General features: G+C 37.3%; 1 protein-coding gene across 1 annotated transcript in view; it reads right to left on the bottom strand.

The window, feature by feature from the left end:
- The window catches only part of PLEKHM2 (pleckstrin homology and RUN domain containing M2), an 84,282-nt gene that overhangs the window by 49,539 nt on the left and 11,939 nt on the right, over positions 1-22,804 (bottom strand). Inside the window, 14 exon segments of the mRNA XM_053690244.1 lie at positions 1-64; positions 67-150; positions 6,627-6,790; positions 6,793-6,868; positions 6,871-7,026; positions 10,284-10,293; positions 10,475-10,563; positions 12,016-12,087; positions 12,089-12,112; positions 12,114-12,218; positions 12,331-12,423; positions 12,495-12,598; positions 12,733-12,842; positions 19,324-19,430. Of these exon segments, the coding sequence (XP_053546219.1) occupies positions 1-64; positions 67-150; positions 6,627-6,790; positions 6,793-6,868; positions 6,871-7,026; positions 10,284-10,293; positions 10,475-10,563; positions 12,016-12,087; positions 12,089-12,112; positions 12,114-12,218; positions 12,331-12,423; positions 12,495-12,598; positions 12,733-12,842; positions 19,324-19,430 (1,258 nt within the window).

The raw sequence follows: 22,804 nt of genomic DNA, 5'->3' as shown, positions 1-22,804 counted from the left end.
CTTGGTCGGGGAGGTCGCACAGCTTCTCCTCCAGAACCTCATTACAAGAAGTCGACCTCTTGTCTTTTGATCAGCTTCAGGATCCTCTGGATCAGATGCACTGAGCATTGGGCGATGAGTTTTCCATCCACTGAGAGGACCTCTCCTCCTCTACCTCCACCTCGTTTTTTCTTCACCAGCCTGAATAGACAGGAGAAAGTAAGAGGTTTTGATCCATTCAATGACTGTATGCAGAGCTAAAAAGAAGACCAAAGAAAGCTTCAAATGGCTAATTTCTTCTTGTTAAGTACTATTTATATTTTAGCAAACAAATATATCTAACAAGATATATTTGTAAGATATAATAGTTTATTTCTGAACCTTATAAAAAAGAAATCTTAAACTATACATTTATTGTAAGTAATATCTAGCCTTCTAATAAGTGTAAATATAGTTTCTTAACTCTTCTCATGTTCACTTTTTAAAAAGCGGTTGCTGCGCCCTTGTGTAAAGTTTCTCATAGTGTTTGGATTGCTTGTGGGGAATCATAGTAGGGGCAAAAATGAGGTAGATACTTTCATAACATATTCATCTTTAGGTGACAGGACAGTTCTGCGATGACTGTCCTTCACTTGGAGAAGGTATTTGGCTGTCAGCTTCCCTCTCCTGTTCTCCACCCTTACTGATAGCGAACCATACATGTGGTACATCAGTAGAACACCAAGGAACAGAACGCGGAGAGGGGTAGAAGAATCAGGCTCTTGATAATGAGGCTTTCCCACGTGCAGGCTCCAAAAGCAGAAAAAACAAAACAAACAACAAAAAAAACATGCACAAGGACTTGCTACAAGTCAACTGAATAATAACAATCCAGAGGTACAAAATATCGTACCTCGGGAGATATTGCAGGTTTGGTTCCAGATCACTGCAATAAAGTGAATCCACACAAATTTAGGTTATGTGTTTTTTTTATAATTTTTATCAGGTTCAATTCAAGGCTTACCATACAACGAATATCAAAATACAGACAGATAAGAATAATGGATACATGGTTCAGCAGCTAGTAGAAGTTAGGGAAAATATACATAACATTTTACACTTGTAATGAACATATGTGTGCCAAATAAACGCCGTACCAACTAAATGTCTCACGTGGCCCCTCTTGGCCCTCACATCAATGTATAAAATGAATATTTATAGGAGGTAAACACAAGGAGACCACTCGTGGGGTCTCAAATAATGAACCTATTTTGTTATTTTTTTTTGCCTATGAAAATAAACTCAACCATAATTAGTTATATAATATAAACTAGTCTATAAGCGATTAGGAATATGACATATACCATTGTTAAAATTGGCGGAAATAAATTCTCGCGTGTTGACATCACCTAATGACTATGAGATCCACTGGAGATAAATGTATATAGTAGTATTAGCATGCCCTATAATTTGCTTATCATTTATGCATGTAAGGGGTCCCCTACCCATGAGCCATGGCAATCATACAGTATATGGGGATTGTATCAGGACTGTTCATTCTATGCAACTTCCCTCAATTTGGTTTTAGAGCAATTCTAGTATAACATCCCATATAAGGGCAGATTTAGCCCATGATGGGTATAATCAGGAGCTGAGTCTGGATACAAGTTGTAAGTGACTGACTTTTTTTTATTTGTAAATGTACTATATCCTCTGTAAAGGAACTTTATTATAGCTGTAAACCCCCCCTATAGGACTTCATGAGTAGTTGACTCCCATCATAAATGTAGATTTCAATATGCCTGCTAGATCATTAACAGTAAGCTAAACTTTCATGGGCATTACAGACCGTGTCTTAATGAGAAACTTACTTCTATATATAACACTGCAATGAGAGGTATTTTCAAGATGGTATTGGTTGCAATAGATAAATAAGCTAAGATCTGCTGTCCCCGGCCGCAGACAGCAGCACTCTCCGCCTATGCAAGTCATCAATACACACAAACAGTACAACATGAATAGAGTTATAGGTTTGTATGTATGTTGAAAATCAGGCAAAGGTAAACAGTTTTCTCCCTGTGATAAAAACATTCAATGCTGCAAACAGAACAATTTAGCACTTCCAGTAATAAACATCATTAATAATCCCACTCATGTAGAGTATACCAACCATGGGTTTTCAAAGAGAATCCTAACAAAGCTGTAATCTGTTAGTAATACTAAACTAAGGGGCAAAGTGGGGGGTTATATATAACATGAGCTTGCTTTGCTAGACTATTAAAAGGGCTATAACATGGCTCCCTGTTTACTATTTAAAAAGTGCTAGGTAGGTTACATTACTATTTAAATTAGAGTCACATTAAATTATATGTAATACATCATCAGAGCCAGGTTTTCAAGACTTATTAATATAGGCTCCACATTGAGTAGAGGGAGGGAAACAGCTGAGCACTAATTTATTTGAAAAATAAACTTTGAGACAGGATAACGTTTATCCATCCAACTAGTTCTTGTACCGCTAAACCGCGTGTACTATATATTTTTTTATAGCACATAAGGTATATTCTATAAGGATAACAAAGTTGGGACATGTTTAGTATGCTGCACTATATATATATATATATAATATCTACATATCCTTGTGAGTGTGTTTGAGGGGGCTATGAAGATCAGCAGCCTCAGCTCTCTCAAAAAGGTAATATATCTATAGAATAGACAAGATATAACTATAAGATATTAGCACACATATGTTTAAAATGGGATGGACTTTTGGATATAAGATAATAGTTTAACTAGTATAGTACATCTGAGTATATATTGTAGATAGGTATCCCAACAAGGGTCTCTACATTTGTCCATAAATCAGACCCAGAGGTCGTCATCTGAAAGGCAGAAGTTTGACACAGGAACAAATAGAGACCGGGAGAACAGAACTTATCTGACTCCGTCGCTGGGTAATGATGACTTCTAGCCTACCCCTGCTTTCTGGTGTGCAGCTCCATTGATTCTGAACCATTTGCTAAGGGGCCATCCGCGGCATTCTGAAAGTAACAATTCCCGCTAGGCCATTGAGTAAGGAGAGGACTAACAAAGAGTCCACTGCAGGGAGCGCAGTCTGTCAAGAAGGTGCTCCACTGCCATCTGGATATGAGCTGCTCTCGCTCTTTGGTGAAATAAAGTTGTGATGGCATATTCCAGCTCACCCAATCTTTAGTTCCTGTAAAGTAGGGAGTGTAGACTGATGGGGTTAGCCTTTGGGGGATCATCTGAACATCGTACTGGAACGTGATATCCTTGCCGAAGTGCTCTTTTCCTTTATCGAAGGCCATCCAGTGAGAGTTTCTTGCCCTGGGACAGGAGGTAGCTGCAGGCACTGATCATAGCCGGGCTCTCTGCTCCTCTCTCTGGGGTTCCAACAGAGATCCCTCACTCAGACAGTTAGGCTCCCGCCTGATCTTTTTTCTGTATCCATCAGAGGTTTATGGAGGGTAAGCAGGGAACCGCTGGGGCCCCATATCACCGCCCATATTAAACGCCTCGATAAAGAGGGAACATTCTGGAAAACCTAGGCTCTGCTGTTTCAGCTATGTTAGATTGAAACACCAATTTAAGGCGCCTTTTCGAACGAAGCTTGGGAATCTTTTTAGAAGATAGCTTATTTCCTTAATGATATATTCGTCATACTCCATGTTGATGATAATTGAGAAAAGCCTAATATTGTGTCTGTGTAACAGTCTGGTATCCTATTGCAGAATATCTTAACCCCAGAGTTAGGGGGGGGGTAAATTGTGGCAGCCCCAGACCTAAGCTTCACCTGCTATCACAGGAGTATTCATTTGAGATCTTTATGTTGCCGTAGTCCGCTGCGAGTTGCAAAATGGTTCCTAGGCCTGTGGAAGAGCTTATTCACATAGCTGTCTCAAAGAACATAGGCAGAGTCCCTGTCTGATCTCCAGAACTGGGTATCTCATCAGATCCTAGCCGGAAAAACATTCACAAATCTCTTATTTGTAGTATAATTACAATGTAGAACTAATAGAAAGTCCTTCAAGCTGCAGGAGCTTCACAAAAACACGTCTTTCTGCAATGAGAATAGGCTCCCCCCCACATACAATTTTTTTTGTATCCCAGTTCATAGAAGAGATGTATTTACACTATACTGTAGTCTATTAAGTGTGCAATAGCATTATGTCTAAAAAAAAATTTAAAAAAAAAATGTACATACCTTAATTAAAAAATACTTTATTGCTAAAAAAATGCTAACAAACATCAGCCTTCGGTGAGTTATAATCTTTTTGCTGGTGGTGTGTATATATAAGTGTGTGTGCATATATGTGTATGAATGTGTATATATGTGTATGTATGTTGGAAAAATTGCGCCAAACCTTCAATTTGTAAAAAAGAGCAATATCTGCAAAGCGCATTAAACTGATGTGTATATGTCTATACTATAATTGCGTTTGTAATGTCCATCGCTGTCGACAGTTGTGTACGCATCTTCAAAAGGAATGTTGGCAGCGCGAGGCAGCCAACAGAATGTTGGCTGACAGCGCAGCCAAAAGAATTCACCTGGTAGCAGCAAAGCTGCATCCAGGTGGATTCCGAAAATGGCAGGGTTGTGAAAGAATCCACTGCACCGGGATGCAGCAAAATAAAAAACCACACACAATAATATGAGAAAAAAACAACAACACCTAACCCCCCGCCCGCAATAAGCATTAAAAAAAACTAAAAAACACAACCGCCGTACAAAGTATTAAAGGAAAAAAACACTACCTAATAAAATTATTAATTAACCCCTAAATCTGCAAACTCCAACATCGCAAACTACCTAATACATCTATTTAACCCCTAATCTCCGCCAACCCCCCAACGCATTAAACCTCAATTTACCTAGTACCTCCTACACTGCCAACCCCCACAATGCCAAAAAATTAATTTAAATGACTAAGCCCCCTTACCTAACAACCCTTAAATTAACCCCTTAAATTACAATTAAAAAAAAATTACTACAATACAATAAAAATTACAAAAACAAGTACATAATCTAATTACAGAAAATAAAAACGCTAACATTACAAAAATGATAAACACTATCCAAAATAAAAAAAAACACTAATCTATGCTAAACAAAAAATAGCCCTTAAAATGGCTTTTTGTAGGGGCATTGTCCCAAGTTTAACAGCTCTTTTACATACAAAATAAACCAACTCCCCCTAACAGTAACCCCCCCCACCAAAAAAACTAACACTAATAAACCTAAATTATCCATTTGCATTTGTATGGGGCACTGCCTTAAAAGGGACATTCAGATCTTTTTCACTGCCCCTTAAAAGGGCATTCAGCTCTTTTTCACTGCCCTTAAAAGGGCATTCAGCTCTTTTGAAAGTTTGCCCCCAAAAAACCCTAATCTATAAAAAAACAAACCCCCCCCCCCAAAAAAAAAACCCTATACACTAAAGCCCCAAATAGGTACTCCACAGGTTTTCAGCAAGTCGGCGGAGAAGTTCTTCTTCCAGGCGGGTCCATCTTCATCCACAGCCGAAGGCCAGCGCTGACGGAAGGCCCGGAGCAGTCTTCCCAGTAGTGGTGCTCCTCGGCGGCAGTGGCGCTTCTTGGCCAAGGTGTGGGAGGTTCCTCTTCATGCAATCGTCCTCATGCACTCTGAAGATTGAATTCAAGGTTATCCATATTTATTTGGGGTACTTGAATTCCTATTGGCTAAAAATTTTCAAAATCAGCCAATAGGATGAGGAGCTACTGAAATCTTATTGGCTGACTTGAACAGCCAATAGGATTTTTGTAGCTCTAATTCCTATTGGCTGTTTTGAAAAATTCAGCAATAGGAATGCAAGGTACCCCAAATTGGATTGCGGTACCTTGCATTCAATATTCAGTATACCACGGACATCGGATGAAGAGGAGCCTCCATGTCGCCGAGGACCCGCCGCCACAGATGACCACCGCCGAGGATCGTCACATCTGGGAAGACTGCTCCGGACCTCAGCTGTGGAGTGAAGATGGTGGACCCGCCTGGAAGAAGACCTTCTCCGCCGGATTTCTGAACCATGGAGTAACTTATTTGGGGCTTTAGTGATAGTTTTTTTTTTTTTTACATTTTTGTTTTTTTTAGATTAGGGTTTTTTTGGGCAATTTAAAGGGTTGAATGCCCTTTTAAGGGCAATACCCATACCAAATGCCCCTTTAGGGGCAATGGCTAGTTTAGGTTCATTAGTGTTAGTTTTTTTTTTTTTGGGCGGGTTTTGGTGGGTGGGTGGGGGGGGGGTTGTACTGTTAGGGGGGGACTTTGTTTATTTTTAATGTAAAAGAGCTGTTAAACATAGGGCAATGCCCTACAAAAAGCTATTTTAAGGGCTATTGTAGTTTAGTATTAGATTAGGGGGGGTGTTTTTTATTTTTTTTCTCTGTATTTTTTATTTTTATAGGGGTATTAATTTAGGTTTAATTTTATTATTTTGATAGCTTTGTTTATTTTTTTTCTGTATTTTTATTGTAGCTTGGGGGGGGTAGTATTTTCAACTACAGACTGCCCTCTGGGCAGGCTTATCGACTGAGTAATATAAAATAATTTTTTAATAAAAAGGTGATATGTCTAGTGATAACTCGCTTTCTGTTCTCAGTGCCCCATATTATTGGAAAGTATTTACTAAATGGGTTTATTTCTTCTTACACAACACTCACCTGATGACCTCCAGCTCTGTGCTTTTTTTTCGGGTAAAATTTGCGTAATTAAAAGCAGTCCCATTCCTTTGGCTTGAACTGGCACTGGTGTTGACTCAGAGGGTGGACAAGCCATCTACAGCATCTTGGTGCTGATGTCAGTGCTGTCGGGATGTAAGGTCTGTAGTCTCGTTGGGGGCTGGTTGTAGTAGAGGAGTATATCCAAGGAGGGGTTAAGTCCTGCTCTGAACCCCTGTGTAATGGGTTCGCTGGGTGTCAGGTGTCTGGGCAGCTGTCCCAGACCCCTGGGGTAACATCAGTTGACGACAGGTCTGTGTAAAACGGATTTACCTGTGTGGTGGGTTCCTTTCCTTGTATTGTGGAGCGCTTCATGCACAACTGTTGAATGAACGAAGCTAATCCCATCATGAAGGTCTCCATCTACCATAAAAAGAAAGACAAAAACAAAGTCAGCTAAATGTGAGAGATTACGTGAAGGGATAAGCCTGTGTGGTGACACAATCTGAGGATTTCTAGTGATATCAGATCACTACAATAAAATTAGTTGCAACCAGTAATCTGATAATCAACAAAACAAAAGCTGCAGCCCTCGTTTTATCGGATAAACATAACCCTGCAACATGTCCCATCTGCAGGAATACACGTATAACACTGTAGTGTTTTGTGCTTTTAAAGCAATATTAACAGTCATGTTCAGATAGCAACATTTTAATATGGTTTGTGTCACAAAAGTTGTATGAAACGTCTGGCTAGAGAAGTGAAAATCAGCACAACTCCTGTGACCACTCTGGATGCCCAGGCATGCCAGTTCTGTTAGTTGGGTAATACCGCTGGTTAGAGTATTAGTTACATGTAAACACAGTGTTAAGACATTCCAAATATTATTCTCATTCACCCACCCCCAGGAAGACCCAAACCAGCAGTGCCATGTTATTAGGAATCTAGGATAACCAGACTCTTCAGTAGGACAAAGCATACCACGACAGTGACACAATCTCAGTAAATACTTCAGGCAATAAAGCATCACCCCACACCAGCTCCAATGTAAATTTAGGGTAAATAAGAGGGGGAAAAGAGATAAACTTGTCCGTTTGATGTAACTAGTTTTACTTATCAGCATATACACTCGCAAAAAGCAGTAGGTGAAGATACGCAGGGTAGTTACAAATTACCCCACTGAGGTATTAAAAGGTATTTATGCAACTGTCATATCATCATGATAGCTTGAGACAGAATGGATACATAAGGGACACTTCAGCTGATTGCACCAGTAACATCAGCACACAAATACAGCCACAATAATGCCTACAACCCTAGTGGGGGAAACCTATGAATGTTTGTTTATATTAATGATGCCTAACTCATTTAGGAGGACTGGATTTATTTTACATATATAGACACAAACCACGCAGCAAAATACCTCTTGTGTTTATTGTTGTGCGATAATAATAATAATATATTATAGTTTAAGCAAGAACAAAGATTTCTGTTACATTTCAATTTACAGAGTTTCATAAAAAAATGTAACTGTGCTGAAATGGTCAAACACAAAACTAAACATGAGAGGGGGATTTTGCATGGGTGCCAAATAATTTAGATAACACATCCCCCTAATGGACTATGTCATAAATAAAGACCACCCATGTACAGTTTTCTGATGCACTATGAAGAAGCTATTTTAGTCTCTGTGGCTCAGTTGTGACATGACACATTCCCGAGGGAAAACTGCTCTCTGACCGCGCAGATGACTACAACGGCTGGGTTGTCCTGACAGACTAAAAGGGGGACATAAAAGTGCAAAAAGAAAATGCTCTGAGTTATCTGCATGCAATAATTAAACTATTTATGTGCCTAACCTATGAAAGGGGTTAAACACATAGTTAAAATCAGCTCTAGAGCAGTAATGCGACTACTGGTAACTTGCTCAACACACTGGTAGATGGGCCAATGACAAAATGCATACGTGAGTAGCCACCAATCACCAGCAGTGCATTGGCTGCTCCGGGGCTCCTAACTAGATGTGCATTTTTTAACAAAGGATACCAAGCAAAACAAACTAAATTATTAACCATAATCACATTAAAAAGAATCTCAAAATGACATGCTCTGTCTGGAAAGTTTAATAATTACTTTTATGCCTTTTAGTCTTTGGCTGTATAAATGTTCCTAATATTTATTTATAAAACATTATATTCAGCAGCATTAGACCAGACAAGTCCTGTTTATGGTGTCCAGAATTAAAGGGACAGTCAAATCCAAAATTGTTATAGTTTAAAAGAATAAATAATCCCTTTATTACCCATTCCCCAGTTTTGCACAACCAACACAGTTATATTAATAAACTTTTTACCTCTGTGATTACCTTGTATTTAAGCCTCTTCTGACAACCCCTGATCACATGACTTTTTTATTTATTATCTATTGACTTGCATTTTAGCCAATTAGTGCTGTGTTGCGCACAACTCCGGAGTGAACAAAGTGTTATCTATATGGTCCACATAAACTAGCACTCCCCTGTTGTGAAAAGCTAATAAAAAAAAAGAATGTGATAAGAGGCTGTCTTTAGTGGCTTAGAAACTGGCAGAAATTTAGAGATCAGATCTCTGTGAATTTTCAAAATATGTCCCAATGGCCCCCTAATTATAAGGACAGTCAAGTCCCAAAAAACTCCCACAACTTTCATGATTCAAATAGGCATGTAATTTAAAACAACTTTCCAATTTACTTACCAATTTTGCTTGGTTCTCTTGGTATTCTTAGTTGAAAGCTAAACCTAGGAGGTTCATATGCTAATTTCTTAGACCTTGAAGAGGCCGCCTCTAATCTGAAAGCATTTTGACAGTTTTTCACCACTAGAGGGCGTTAGTTTATGTGTTTCACATAGATAACATTGAACTCACGCACGTGAATCTACCGAGGAGTAAGCACTGATTAGCTAAAGTGCAAGTCTGTCTAATGAACTGAAATAAGGGGGCAGTCTGCAGAGGCTTAGATACACGGTTATTATAGAGGTAAAACGTATGTATTAATTATAACTGTGTTGGTTATGCAAAATTGGGGAATGGGTAATAAAGAGATTATCTATCTTTTTAAAACAACAAAAAAATCTGGTGTTGACTGTCCCTTTAAGTATAGTGTGTTTTATTAAAATAAAAAAATAATAGCATTTTTAATTTTTTTTAGAACTTGAGAGGGTGTGGGGTGTTAGAAAGGAAAAAAAAAACGGCACTGAAAAGTTCCTTAACATTGCGGTCTTTAGGGACTGATATATATATGTGTGTGTTAATATGTGTATATACATATATATTTAATATTTGCTGTCCAACGCTGCGTGACTTCCCCCCTTCACTGCGCTAGGTGTTAATCCGTGTCTGACGGCGTGAGAACAAGGCTCCCAATGGAGCCTATGGAAAGTACACTCTCGTGAGAGCAAAGCTTACATGCGATTCGAACGTCAGGTCGCGTTCGCATTACGCTTTACTTGTAATAGCGGCGCACATTTGTGTGCACTGGTATTACGGAGTGGAGCGCAAATATCTCTCCCACATAAGCGATATTTTGCGCTCCACTTGTAATCTGGCCCATAATGTTTATTATACAACCCTTCTTCTTTATAATTTGACACTATGTAAGCTTACAAAGATATTCACGTGCCCCTCTGGCAGCGATCCCCTCATTGCCCACGTTAGTATTACCCACACATAATAAGTTAGAAGTTTTAGAGAATCCCTTTCATTATCATGCAGCAAAAAATGTAAGGAACAGAACCAAAAGAAACCAGGTAGTGAGACAAGCGAGAAAAGAAGCAGGTGACACACGGGAAGGTAAAGGAGTGTTACATAGGGAATGACGAGTCCCCACCTTCCAGTCTTTACTGGGCATGGACGACACTGCAGGAAAGCCCTCCATAATCATAATCTAAAGACCAGGGGGACAAGAGATGTGGTTTAGGAAACAGCTGCTGACGGCTACAGCCAAACCAATAACAGTGAATATCTTGTGTCTTTCCCAGACTTCTAATAAAGCAAAACCCTGGCCTTCATTAATGAGATATACAGTGTATTTTTATACAGTTCTGAGCCCACAAACAAGCATAAAATGACAACATACTGTAATGTGTCAGTGTCATTTCACTGGCCGCTCCATGTTTTGGGTAACACAAGTAAAGCACTCAGAACACGGAGGGGCAATCTAGTGACAGTGACAATGTCCTGTAAACATGATCATTAGGGATACCTGGTACTGTAAATTCTCAAGACAACGACCTTAGCATTACTAATACAGATGGCGGTTATATTAGTGGATGCTCCCTTGACCTTGAACCTCACAACCGTAGGCCAATTTCATGTAACAAAGTATAAAACACATGATTTATAAATGATTGTAAGGATAAAATATTACAGTACTATTATGTATAAACTGATCAGTATATTATATTATTGTATATACATCTGAGCTGGTGGATCCATCTCATTTTATCTGGTTTTAGGAGCTGATCTGTGGGTATTGTTGTTATCGTATATTATTACTCTCGTTAAAAACGGTGTTCATATAACACTATTGCTAATCAGTACACGGTTACTTCTGGTTCTGTATAGAAATAACAGGGAATGATTAATAACAATCAGTCAGAATAAATAAGTCCCTGTATATAAGGAACCATATGACAAACATGAAACACAACAAATATACAATTTTTATTAAAAGGATATGAAACCCAAAAATGTTCTTTTGTGATTGAGACAAAAACACAATTATAAAAAGTTTCCAATATATTTCTATTATCAAATTTGCTTTGTTCCCATAATATTCTGTGCTGAAGAGATACCTAGGTAGGCATCTGGAGCACTCAATGGCAGGAAATAGTGCTGCCATATAGTGCTCTTGCAAATGGATAACATTCTTGCAAAACTGCTGCCATATAGTGCTCCAGAAATGGGGCCGGCTCCTAGCTTACAATCCTGATGTTTCAATAAAAGATACAAGAGAAGAAAGCAAATTGAAACCAAAGTAAATTCAAGTTGTTTTAAAAATCTGAATTATGAGGTTGGGTTTCATATTCCTTTTAAGGTTTAGAGACAGATCAGGAACTACCCAGAGCGAATTTGCTCACGGTACGTAGTGTCACATGTATTACAAAGGTAACATAATGCAAATTATTCACTAACTGTATTTAATTAGTTTATCAGATGACCATACGCCTACACATTCCAATTGACATTGTGCAAGCTTTCAAACAGGTTTCTTTAAACATTTTACTTAAAGATACCCACACTCTACACAACTACTATATAATATTATCCTCCCAGCGATAATATACTATTTGTTTGTTGTTCTTCATTCTTGCTCTCATACCCTCGCTCGGATGGGCGATAGTTATGGGGCGATGGCGCTATCGTCCCACTCCAGGTTAGCAGAGTTAGCAGAAATTGAACGAGTTGAGAGAAAGGCTGGTCCGAGTTGTGTCTGGTGCTAGGAAGGCGTTCCTCAAAATCCAGCAAGTATTGTGGTTTGTAGTAATCAGGCATATATGGAGCCACGTCAACGTATGGGACATCCTATAGGGCATGGAGCAAGTTAAAGATAAAAAAAAAAAGTCTCCATAAGAAGCATTATTATATGACGGTGCTAGCTGCCAGCAGGAGAGGAATGTGTTAATAAAATACTCACCAGCTCCAGTCCAAATCTGATTGAACTCAAGCCCAGACACCAAGGGTAAGGGAAAAGGGTGAGATGGTCATGGCTGCACACAAGGGGCGATTCCTGGGGCACACAAAAGGAAACGATTAGAGGACGCAGGTGGAAGTCCACGTTGGGAATAGTGGAAACTGTACTCACTTGTAGTAATATTTTTGCAATAAGCTTTGGTTTTCCTGGAACAGCCTCAGGTAACTCTCTAAGGAGTTCTCATTCAGCGCCAGATACAGCCAGGCCCGACCTGTAAGGGAACAAAATGTGTGAATGGTCCTTCAAACAACTGCATGCGCAGTACAGGACCCCTCACATAGATCACACTCAATCATGCACGCCTTGGCGAAAGACACATGACATAAGCGCACACTCAGTACTCACTGCGGCCCAGGAGAGTCGCCACATGCTGTAGGTCCTCAATTTGCTTCACTGCCTCCCTGCGTGTGAAATGCACCACCAGCACCCAGTAACCAGATGAGATGTCTTGTAATCTGCAAGAGAAGAGGGCACAGGGTCACCCAGCAAATAGTCAAACAAAATGCCAAACACAGGAGCAGAATAAAGCGAAGGGCTCAGCATTGCACAGTTTCCATTTATCTGCTGAGCACAGAGTTTTACATGAAACAGACGCTTTAGCGTGCACATGACACACACTTCCCTTAAGAACAAAAACAGAACAACTAGCAACGGTCAGAAAAATATACTATTTTATTTGATGGGATGATAATAATAAAAAAATATAAATATATATATATTACACATCACACTCCCTATATCTATCTCTCTCTCTAATATAATATATATATAATTCTCCCAACATGGGTCATTTTTTCATTGTCAAAGAATACATTCAAATGAATAAGCGCTGCAGGAACCTATTGGCACTCTACAAATAACTAATATAATAATAAATAGTCTAAACCTTCTACAGAGACAGCCTAAGAGTTGTGGGCAAAAAAAAGGAAGCAGCTTAAGAATAAGGGAAGTAGTTGAGATCTTATGCCGATAGTTGCCATCAAGTTACCACGCCCAACCAAATGCTCCAACAGCTCAAATCCTATTTAATCTTGACAGATATGGTTACCAAAATGACCAGTAAATACAGTAGATTTGCATAATCAACAAATGAATAATAACAAGACAATGCAATAGCACTTAGTCACTGAACTTCAAATGAGTAAGTAGTTTTTTTTCTGACAAATTTCAGTTAGTGTCTATTTCCTGTAATCATGTGACAGCCATCAGCCAATCACAAATTATATATACACTATATATATATATATATATATAATATATATTATATATATATATATATATATTATATATATAAATATATATATATATACATACACACACATATATTACACAATATACACACAGGTGGCCCTCAGTTTACAACGGTTTCAATTTACACCGTTTCAGAATAACAACCTTTTTTCCAGTCATGTGACTCGCTATTGAAAAGCATTGAGAAGCAGTGCAATTTATTAAAATAGTCAGTAGGTGGAGCTGTCTGCTTGTGTTGCAGCAAAGCCAAGCAAGCTGAAGTAATCAGTTTAACCAGAACCTGAGCTATCGAGCAGATTTCAAAAGGAAACAAGATCTTCCTGTCTATAAATCAGTCCAGATTGGAATGCATAGAAAGAACTGTTTGCAGAAAAATGCAAGTAAAGTCTGTTGTGTGATTATTTTATTAGGTTTATAATGCTGTTTAGCATTGAAAGTCTTCATTTCAAAGCTTTAAAAATAATGTATTAGGTGTTACTTATGACAATTTTGAGAGGGGCCTTGAACTAAGTCCTCACTTCCCACTTGACTTGCTTTATAAACTAGGTTTCAATTTACAACCATTCCTTCTGGAACCAAACCCCAACGTAAACTGAGGGCTAACACACACACACATCTATATATATATATATATATATATATATATAGATATTATAAAAGTTAATATATATACATATACATACATATATATACATATACATATATATAATAATATACTATATATATATATATATAGTAGATATATATATATTTATATATATATATATATATATATATATATATATATATATATATACATATATATACATTACACACACACACACGTATATACTATATATATATATATATATATATAATTCTGTGCATTCTTGCGCATGCTCAGTAGGAGCTGGTGACTTAAAAAGTGTAAATATAAAAAGAACTGTGCACATTTTGTTAATGAAATGAATTAAAAAAGTTGTTTAAAATTGCTGCTCTGATTCATGAAAGTTTAATTTTGACTTGAGGGTCCCTTTAATGCTCTATTGGAAATAATGGTTTTCCAACAAAACAATCATATAATAAAAAGCAACTTCTTTATACGGATCTTTAGTTAAAAAAAAAAGATAAGTTAGAACCCCAATACAATTATAACATTATTATAGTTATTATCAGCTATTTGTAGAGTTTATTACCTGTTATTTTGTACACCTAATACAGTATAACATTTGTATTATTCCACCAATGCTACTTTGAAGCTCTGTGTTTAACCACCCAAAAAAGGTTAAACACATAGTTAGACTCTAAACTCTCACAGCAGGAGGACTGCTGAGTGCGGTCTAGAGCAGGACATAGCCTTTTATCCAATCAGGAGCTATATTCACATGTAAGCCACCAATCACTGGCTAGGTCATGTATTTTAACGCTAGAGACTACGCAAAAAGTATTTACCCCCTGCAAAGGATACTGGTCGGGAGCTGCACAACACTGTGGCCCAGAGGGACAAGGCCACTGGACCCAACTAGCAGCGGTAGTCGCACAACCCAGCTGTGCGACTACAGCAGGTGACTGTCAGATTCTGCTCGAGATAACCTAACAAATTATAGCATGTAATTTTCCCCACTATAATAGCCCTTAACTATGCATTTAAACGCGTTGTAGAGGTTAAACAAAGAGTTATCGTGGTGCATTGGTGCAATATAGTAAAATGCTGCTGCAAGTTAGAGCATATTATTTTTGCATTAACATGTCCGTTAGGGAGCTGCGGTAGTGTACAATGTCTTCTGAAACTGGAAATTATTATACGATCAAAAGACATCTTACATGATTATAAATGCGTTTTTTTATTTAATTACGTGCAAAGTATGCACCAACCAATATGTAGGTTGAACCCGATCTTTGAAGGAACGTATTAGGGAACATTTCAACTCTATTTCAGCAGACCCCCTTAGACACCTATAGTGAAACACTTTGCAAGTGATAAAATCAATACATTAAATTATATATTTTCCTTTCAAGCCGTTGACTTGGTACAATATAACATTACTGTGGAGATAGATTAGTTAGGCTTAAAAGGAAGTAAGCTTTATTGGATTTTTATATTACATACAGGAGAACTTCAGGTCATAAATTATATTTGGGACTCAAAAGCATACACGAGTGTTGTGTGTTTTCTCCTTCCAGATCCTTCTATAAGTCTTAACATTGGTAACTTGTTTCTTTTACCGGTGTTTATTCATATTTATGAGGATTTAAAGTTACATATAATGTAATACGTACCGAGTTTTTAACATTCCTTATACAATGTATATAGTTATATTATACCATTATGATATGACATTTACTTATGTGAGGAACTTTTAACATCTACATGAATAATGTACTATATGAAATCTATGTTGACATATTAAGGGGTTAACACCAGACTGTAAAAAATATGTTGTGGGAGTGGCATCACTTTATCCTTGATGAAGTGCTGTAACAGAACAAAACGCGTAAGATAATATGGCTATCTGCTGTAGCCCTGGTATGAGGTTTTCTGATTTTTTTTAAAAAAAGGGATGTTCTTACATGTCTACTCTGGATGGATCCCTGTATTTTTAATTTTTTTTTAGCGTACACTGTACATTAGTTTTAATAGAGTGGAGAAGCCAGGCCCCCAGAGTAAGCGTAGAGACGATTTGCTTGTAAGGACGTGCATAACAAATATGATTTGTAGAATAAAGATCATAAAAAAAAATAAATCTTTATATAATTTTAAAACAGAAAAAAAATATATATCATGTTTAAAACTCTATGGCATAAAATGTAAATCTTTATAGTTCAATTAATAACTTAATTAAAAACTAGCCGGTTTAGAGATAATCACACAAAACATTTATTTTGAGCATTAAAGGGACACTCAAGTCAAAATTAAAACTTTCATGATTCAGATAGAGCAGCAATTTTAAACAACTTTCCAATTAATTTCCATTAACAAAATGTGCACAGTCTTTTCATATTTACACTTTTTGAGTCCCCAGCTCCTACTGAGCATGTGCAAGAATTCACAGAATATATACATATATGCATTTGTGATTGGCTGATGGCTGTCACATGATACAGGGGGAGTGGGGAATAGACATAACTTTGAAAATACGTCAGAAACAAAATCTACTATTTAGAAGTTCAGACTAAATGCTATTGCCTTGTCTTTTCATAATGAATTTGTTGATTATGCAAAATTTACTGTATTGAATGGTCCTTTAAACAACAAATTGTGTCTCTCCTTCACATCCAGAACCAGCATAACTTGATAAACAGCTCAGCTCAAGCTAAAATTATCAGAGGGATCTCATAGTACTGACAAGACTTCTTACATTATTCCCTTAGACCAAACAGGCTTAGAGATTTGGCAAAGTGAGGGACAGAAATGGGTTTGGTAACGCAATTTATCTAAAAAACAAAACCACACAAATTTCTCACAACCAGTGTTCTCAAAAGACCTTTTTAGCGGGTGTTGATTTTACCGATAACCTGGCTAAAATTGTAGCCAATATTAAGCTAATATTTGCACAAATTAACATTAAATGGACAGGAAACCCAATTTTTGGGGTTTCATGATTCAGATGGAGCCATTGCAATTTTAAGCAATTTTCTAATTTACTCCGATTACAAAATTTTCTTTTGTTCTCTTACTATGCTTTGTTGAATGAGCAGCAATGCACTACTGGTTGCTGACTAAACACATGGGAGAGCCAATGACAAGATATAGATATATATATATATATTAGATATATATATATATATAGATATATATATATATATATATATAGATAGAGAGATAGATAGAGAGATAGATAGAGAGATAGATAGAGAGATAGATAGAGAGATAGATAGAGAGGATAGATAGAGAGATAGATAGAGAGATAGATAGAGAGATAGATAGATAGATAGATAGAGAGATAGATAGAGAGATAGATAGAGAGATAGATAGAGAGATAGATAGAGAGATAGATAGAGAGATAGATAGAGAGATAGATAGAGAGATAGATAGAGAGATAGATAGAGAGATAGATAGAGAGATAGATAGAGATATATATATATATATATAGCAACCAATCAGCAGCTAGAACCTAGGTTCTTTCCTGGTCCTGAGCTTTCCTAGATAAACCTTTTCAGCAAAGGATATCAAGAAAAGGAAGCAAATTAAGTAATTGAAGTAAATTGGAAAGTTGTTTAAAATTGTATTCTCTATCTCACGGGTGTCAAACACAAGGCCCGCGGGCCGAATCCGGCCCACCAGACCTCGTCATGTGGCCCGTGTAGCCGCCGCCGGCCGCGAGAAACATACTCATACTGTCTTGCATACAGCGGCTGTGAGACTGAGTATCCATTTACAGTCGCTGTATGCAGGAGAGACAGGTGCTGCTGGAAAACTTATGGAAAACTTCTGGCTGGTAGGAAGTGACTGAGTGAGAACAAGACACTGACCTCCTGCTCCCTCATCACTTCCTCCCAGCTTCCCTATGTATCTGCACGCGTGGGAAAAGGGCTAGCAGCAGAGACCAGAGAGGCAGCAGCAGGCACACAGCGAGGCTGGTAAGAAAAACATGTTTTTTTAAAATGATATGTCAGCAGGACAATTCTAAGTAAACAGCCGTTCTGAGGCTCTGTCTCTGCAGATTGTCTTATTCTGCTCTCAGCCTTCCCCAGGTAATAAATAAATCAAATCTTTATCTCGGGAGTCTGCTCCTACACTTGTACTGTCTGTGACTGATTTGTAGTCTGCACAGATTTTATTAACCTTATCCCTGCCTGTTATGCTTGCATGCATGGGAAAACATATTCACACTGCATTATCATTAGTTTATTGCCCACCTAAGTCAGAGCAGTAATAAAGTTTTTGTGTGTGTGTGTAAATGTGTGAATGTATGTTTGTGTGTAAATGTATGTTTGTGTGTAAATGTGTGAATGTGTGTGTGTAAATGTGTGAATGTATGTTTGCGTGTGTACGTATGTGTGTGTGTGTGTTTGTGTGTAAATGTGTGTTTGTGTGTGAATGTATGTTTGTGTGTGTACGTATGTGTGTGTGTGTGTTTGTGTGTAAATGTGTGTTTGTATGTTTGTGTGTGTACGTATGTGTGTGTGTGTTTGTGTGTAAATGTGTGTTTGTGTGTGAATGTATGTTTGTGTGTGAATGTGTGAATGTATGTTTGTGTGTGTAAATGTATGTTTGTGTGTGTAAATGTGTGAATGTATGTTTGTGTGTGTATCTATGAATTTATGTCTGTGTGTGTAAATATGACTATGTTTCTGCTTTCAGAGCTAGTTATTACACATTATTAGAAAAAACAGTAATAATTGAATGCAGTGACAATAATTTATTATGATAATAAAGAGTGGACACATAGTCCTAGATACAACCGGCCCTTTGAGGCCCTTTGAGGGTGACCAAACTGCTGATGCGGCCCCCGATGAATTTGAGTTTGACACCGCTGCTATCTGAATCATGAAAGAGAAATGTTGCGTTTTCATGTCCCTTTAAATTTACGTTAAATAATGCAATTAATTTGTGCTTTGGATAGCAGAAAATGATATAATATTAGAAAATATTACACATTACTTCATAATGCCACCCGGCTGGCAACATTTTCTTTGGAGAACACTGAACAACTGATTTATGTTATCTTCTGCTGTGCAGATACAAACACTGAAGACACTAACCCATACAACAGAGCGTGGTCCAGATGCTCACACAAGCGCTGCAGGACCCGGTCATGGTTTCGTATGGCAGGAGTTTCATCTTCACAAGCAGCAAAGTAACTTTGTAACTGTAACAGATAAGAAACAGGAGTTTGAGATGCAATGGAAAAAAAAAAAAAAAAAGCTAGGAACAATATCCTCACCCACCAAAACTCCCCCAATCTAAAAACCAGGTGGGTATAACTGTACCCTGGGTAAAGTATTTCCTGTGTTCTCAGACATATGTTGTGTTTATGCTGGCTAAGGTTTATTAAATGATACAAATATAAAATAAGATCCAATACCAACTCTGAGATATTCTTCCCTTCATTCTGCTTTGATGCCACCTCCCAGAACCCCAAATACAACAGAGAAGAGGGCACAATGGTAAACATAAAAAGAGACACAAACAAACGTGAAAAAAAATATAACTGCAATAAACTGCACTCACTAACTCCCATAGACTAGGGGCTTCAATATTCTCAGTATCCCATGATTATTATACTAATGATGCTAGTTCATTGTTTAACCAGAACCTTCTGCCTTCGTCAGAAGAAGTTGCTTCTATATAGAAACTGGTCTACAACTTTACAAGCTTATAAAAAGGGGAATTTTGTTTTCAAAATGACCTGCAGAAAATTTGTCACTGGGAAAAAAAAAATGTCATTGCAGAAAGTGAAAAAAAGTTCTGCCTCTGAGTTTTATATCACCGTTGATCTCAAAAAATGTCAATGCTTTTAGCCAAAACCTCTGTAGAGTAAAATGTAAACACGCAAAAACTTAGCAAGGAACGCTGACAAAAAGCGATATGCATAGAAAGTCACAAATGTTGTGAATAGAGACTCAATCATAAACAAGTAAAGTAGAGGAAATCCTTTTGTATGATATAAACTATTCCTGAAAAAAAGGATCATACACTTCTGAACTTTAGACATGGGAAGATCAAACCTATTTGCTTAGACAAATTGCTAGGAGGGTATCCCCCCCCCCCCCACACACACACACACACTTTATATGCTTTTAAAATGTTTAGACAAGACATTCTGCTTCTATCACTCCAATAACTTCCTGAGGAACATAGAAAGTTCTGCTGAAACATGTTTAAACAGTAGCAGTAAACTAGCAGCATTGTACAATAAATTGATGTGCATTTGATTCCTCTGTGAAATGAAGGGGAAGTGGATTCCATTAATGTTACATTTTTTATTTTAATTAATTTCCTTCCTTTACATCTGAGACACACCAGTGTGGAGATTTTGAAGTGCTTAGCAGGCTTTGGTATTAGTAAATGCATTGACTCTTATTGCGGACAGATAGAGCACGGAGAAAGGGAGCGTGACCTGGTTTACGATTGGTCATTTTGATACAGCTAACGTACATTGGCTCTTTCAAATAGCCGCTAGGGCATTCAATGGATACCAATCTCTTGAGAAAGTCGGATTGTATACGGACAAAACGCGTAGATAACTTTTTTTTTAATCTCTACCGGACCTGCTGATAAGGATCAATAGTGCACCTTTGTTAACATTTGGTTTAAACGGCTATGGTGAAGGATTGCAATGGAAATTTGACAACACAGCACGGACCGGAGGGAACACAGTTTTATCTGTGCAATCTATTCTATGCACATATTGTTTTTAATCTTGTAAGAAATCTTTATACAGCCTTCCTAGTAGCTTTGTTAACGCCCCTCTTCAGCAAACTTTCATATAAGAAAATAGATCTACATTTTCATTGTTTTTGTTCTTCAATTTTAGCGCTTTTTTTATCTTATTTGTATGCCCCAATAGATATCATTTTTGTACTCTGTTATATATTATTTTGGCGCTGCTCCATTATATATTTTTTTTCACTCCATCATAAACTATTATTGAGCTCCAATAACCATTATTATTGTGCTTTGTTATTGTTATAGATAATTTTTGTACCTTGTAGAGCCCTTTTTTTGTGTAACTGCTTCTACAACTGGTAGAGAATAGATTTCTAATGCTGTTCTCCACTGTAGCTACGGAGAACTTACTGCAGGAACTTGCAAGAGAACTTTCAGTCCTCCCCAGGAGAATATAAATGATAAATTTGTAAATAGGAGAATTATGAGAACTATATGCAATATGACTAAAAAGATCTAATTTAACCCTTTTTTTGGAGAACATGTTCTCCAAGGAGAGTGAGAACAGAGTAGGAGAATTTTACAGGTCGAACTTGCCCAATTTTAGGCGCATTTTTTAATGATAAATAGGAGAATTATTTCTTATGAGAACTTTTAGGAGAATATGAATGGTAAATTGAGCCCATTGCATCTTTGGTTGTCCCTTTTTTCCATTTAATGTTTCTGAGAAAGTGAGTGACCTTTATATTGGGATACATAGAAGAATATAAAAAAATACAGACAGATAAAGCTAGGTTGGGCATAAACTAAATGATGTGCTATGCGATTAATTTCTTCTTGGTAAAAACAATTAATCAGAGAGAGAAACAATTAAAAAAATCCCCTATAAACTGTTCCTCTACTCTGTGGTTTTAGGATTAGTTTGATTGAAGTGAAGTTTTAGAATTTGAAAAAATGTCTAAAATAGGATGAAGTGATTTTAGTTTTACGCTGCTGTGGGTGGACACAAGGGACGCAGCTCATTTATTTACAATATTATGTTCCTGAGGTTGATAACTTTATTTCAAATTTAAAAGCCAGAAAACTGTTGGAGGATTAGATTTACAGATAGTCAAGAAGATATTGGCCAAGGGAATAATTCTAGAAATTGAGGTTCGCTGGCTCCTAAGATTTCTCTCTCTCTGATTAATTTTCTTTACATTTAACGACTGGGTTAAGTTTGCAACACTCTGCCGCCTCCACTGTCATCCAAGGGTTACAAAATTCCATGACCTGTCATCATCATAATATAAAGCATAACAATGATCAGTTGACCTGCCACTGGTTCTGCTTGTATTAAGAGTCTTGCTAACCAGACTTGTGTGATTTCTTTGGTCTCTGGTGATACAGTCATGTTTTGTGTCGGAGCGGCAGGGCCTATTCACACTGCAGAAGTTGCCGTTTATTCTTGTGCTGGGAGAGCTCAATAACAAAATAATTGTAAAGAAAAAAATAGTCACTACGTAAGTGAATATTCAAGAATGACAAGGCAGTACTTTTTAGTTTTTTACTTTTTAGTACAAGGCAGTACTTTTTATTTACACCTCTTCACTGGTGTCAGTAGCACAAAACTCAACCAAATTAGGAAATAAAAGCAAAATCGCATACATTTAAAAAACACACAAAATCAAACAAAATATATCCAGGCCTGGAAAATAGTGTTGTTCACAAACAGCAATTACAGGGTTAGAAATAAGCACATACATGTTTACATAAGCTCAAACCCTATAGTGCAATTTAAGTACACAGATCCAGACTCCCTATACTGGTAACGAAGGGAGACAGGCAATGTATACAGCTCCTTGAAATTACTAT

Source organism: Bombina bombina, chromosome 8, assembly GCF_027579735.1.
Source record: "Bombina bombina isolate aBomBom1 chromosome 8, aBomBom1.pri, whole genome shotgun sequence".
Taxonomy (NCBI): Eukaryota; Metazoa; Chordata; class Amphibia; order Anura; family Bombinatoridae; genus Bombina; species Bombina bombina.
Note: the sequence above shows the minus strand (reverse complement) of the source record. Positions and strands in the feature narration are given on the sequence as shown.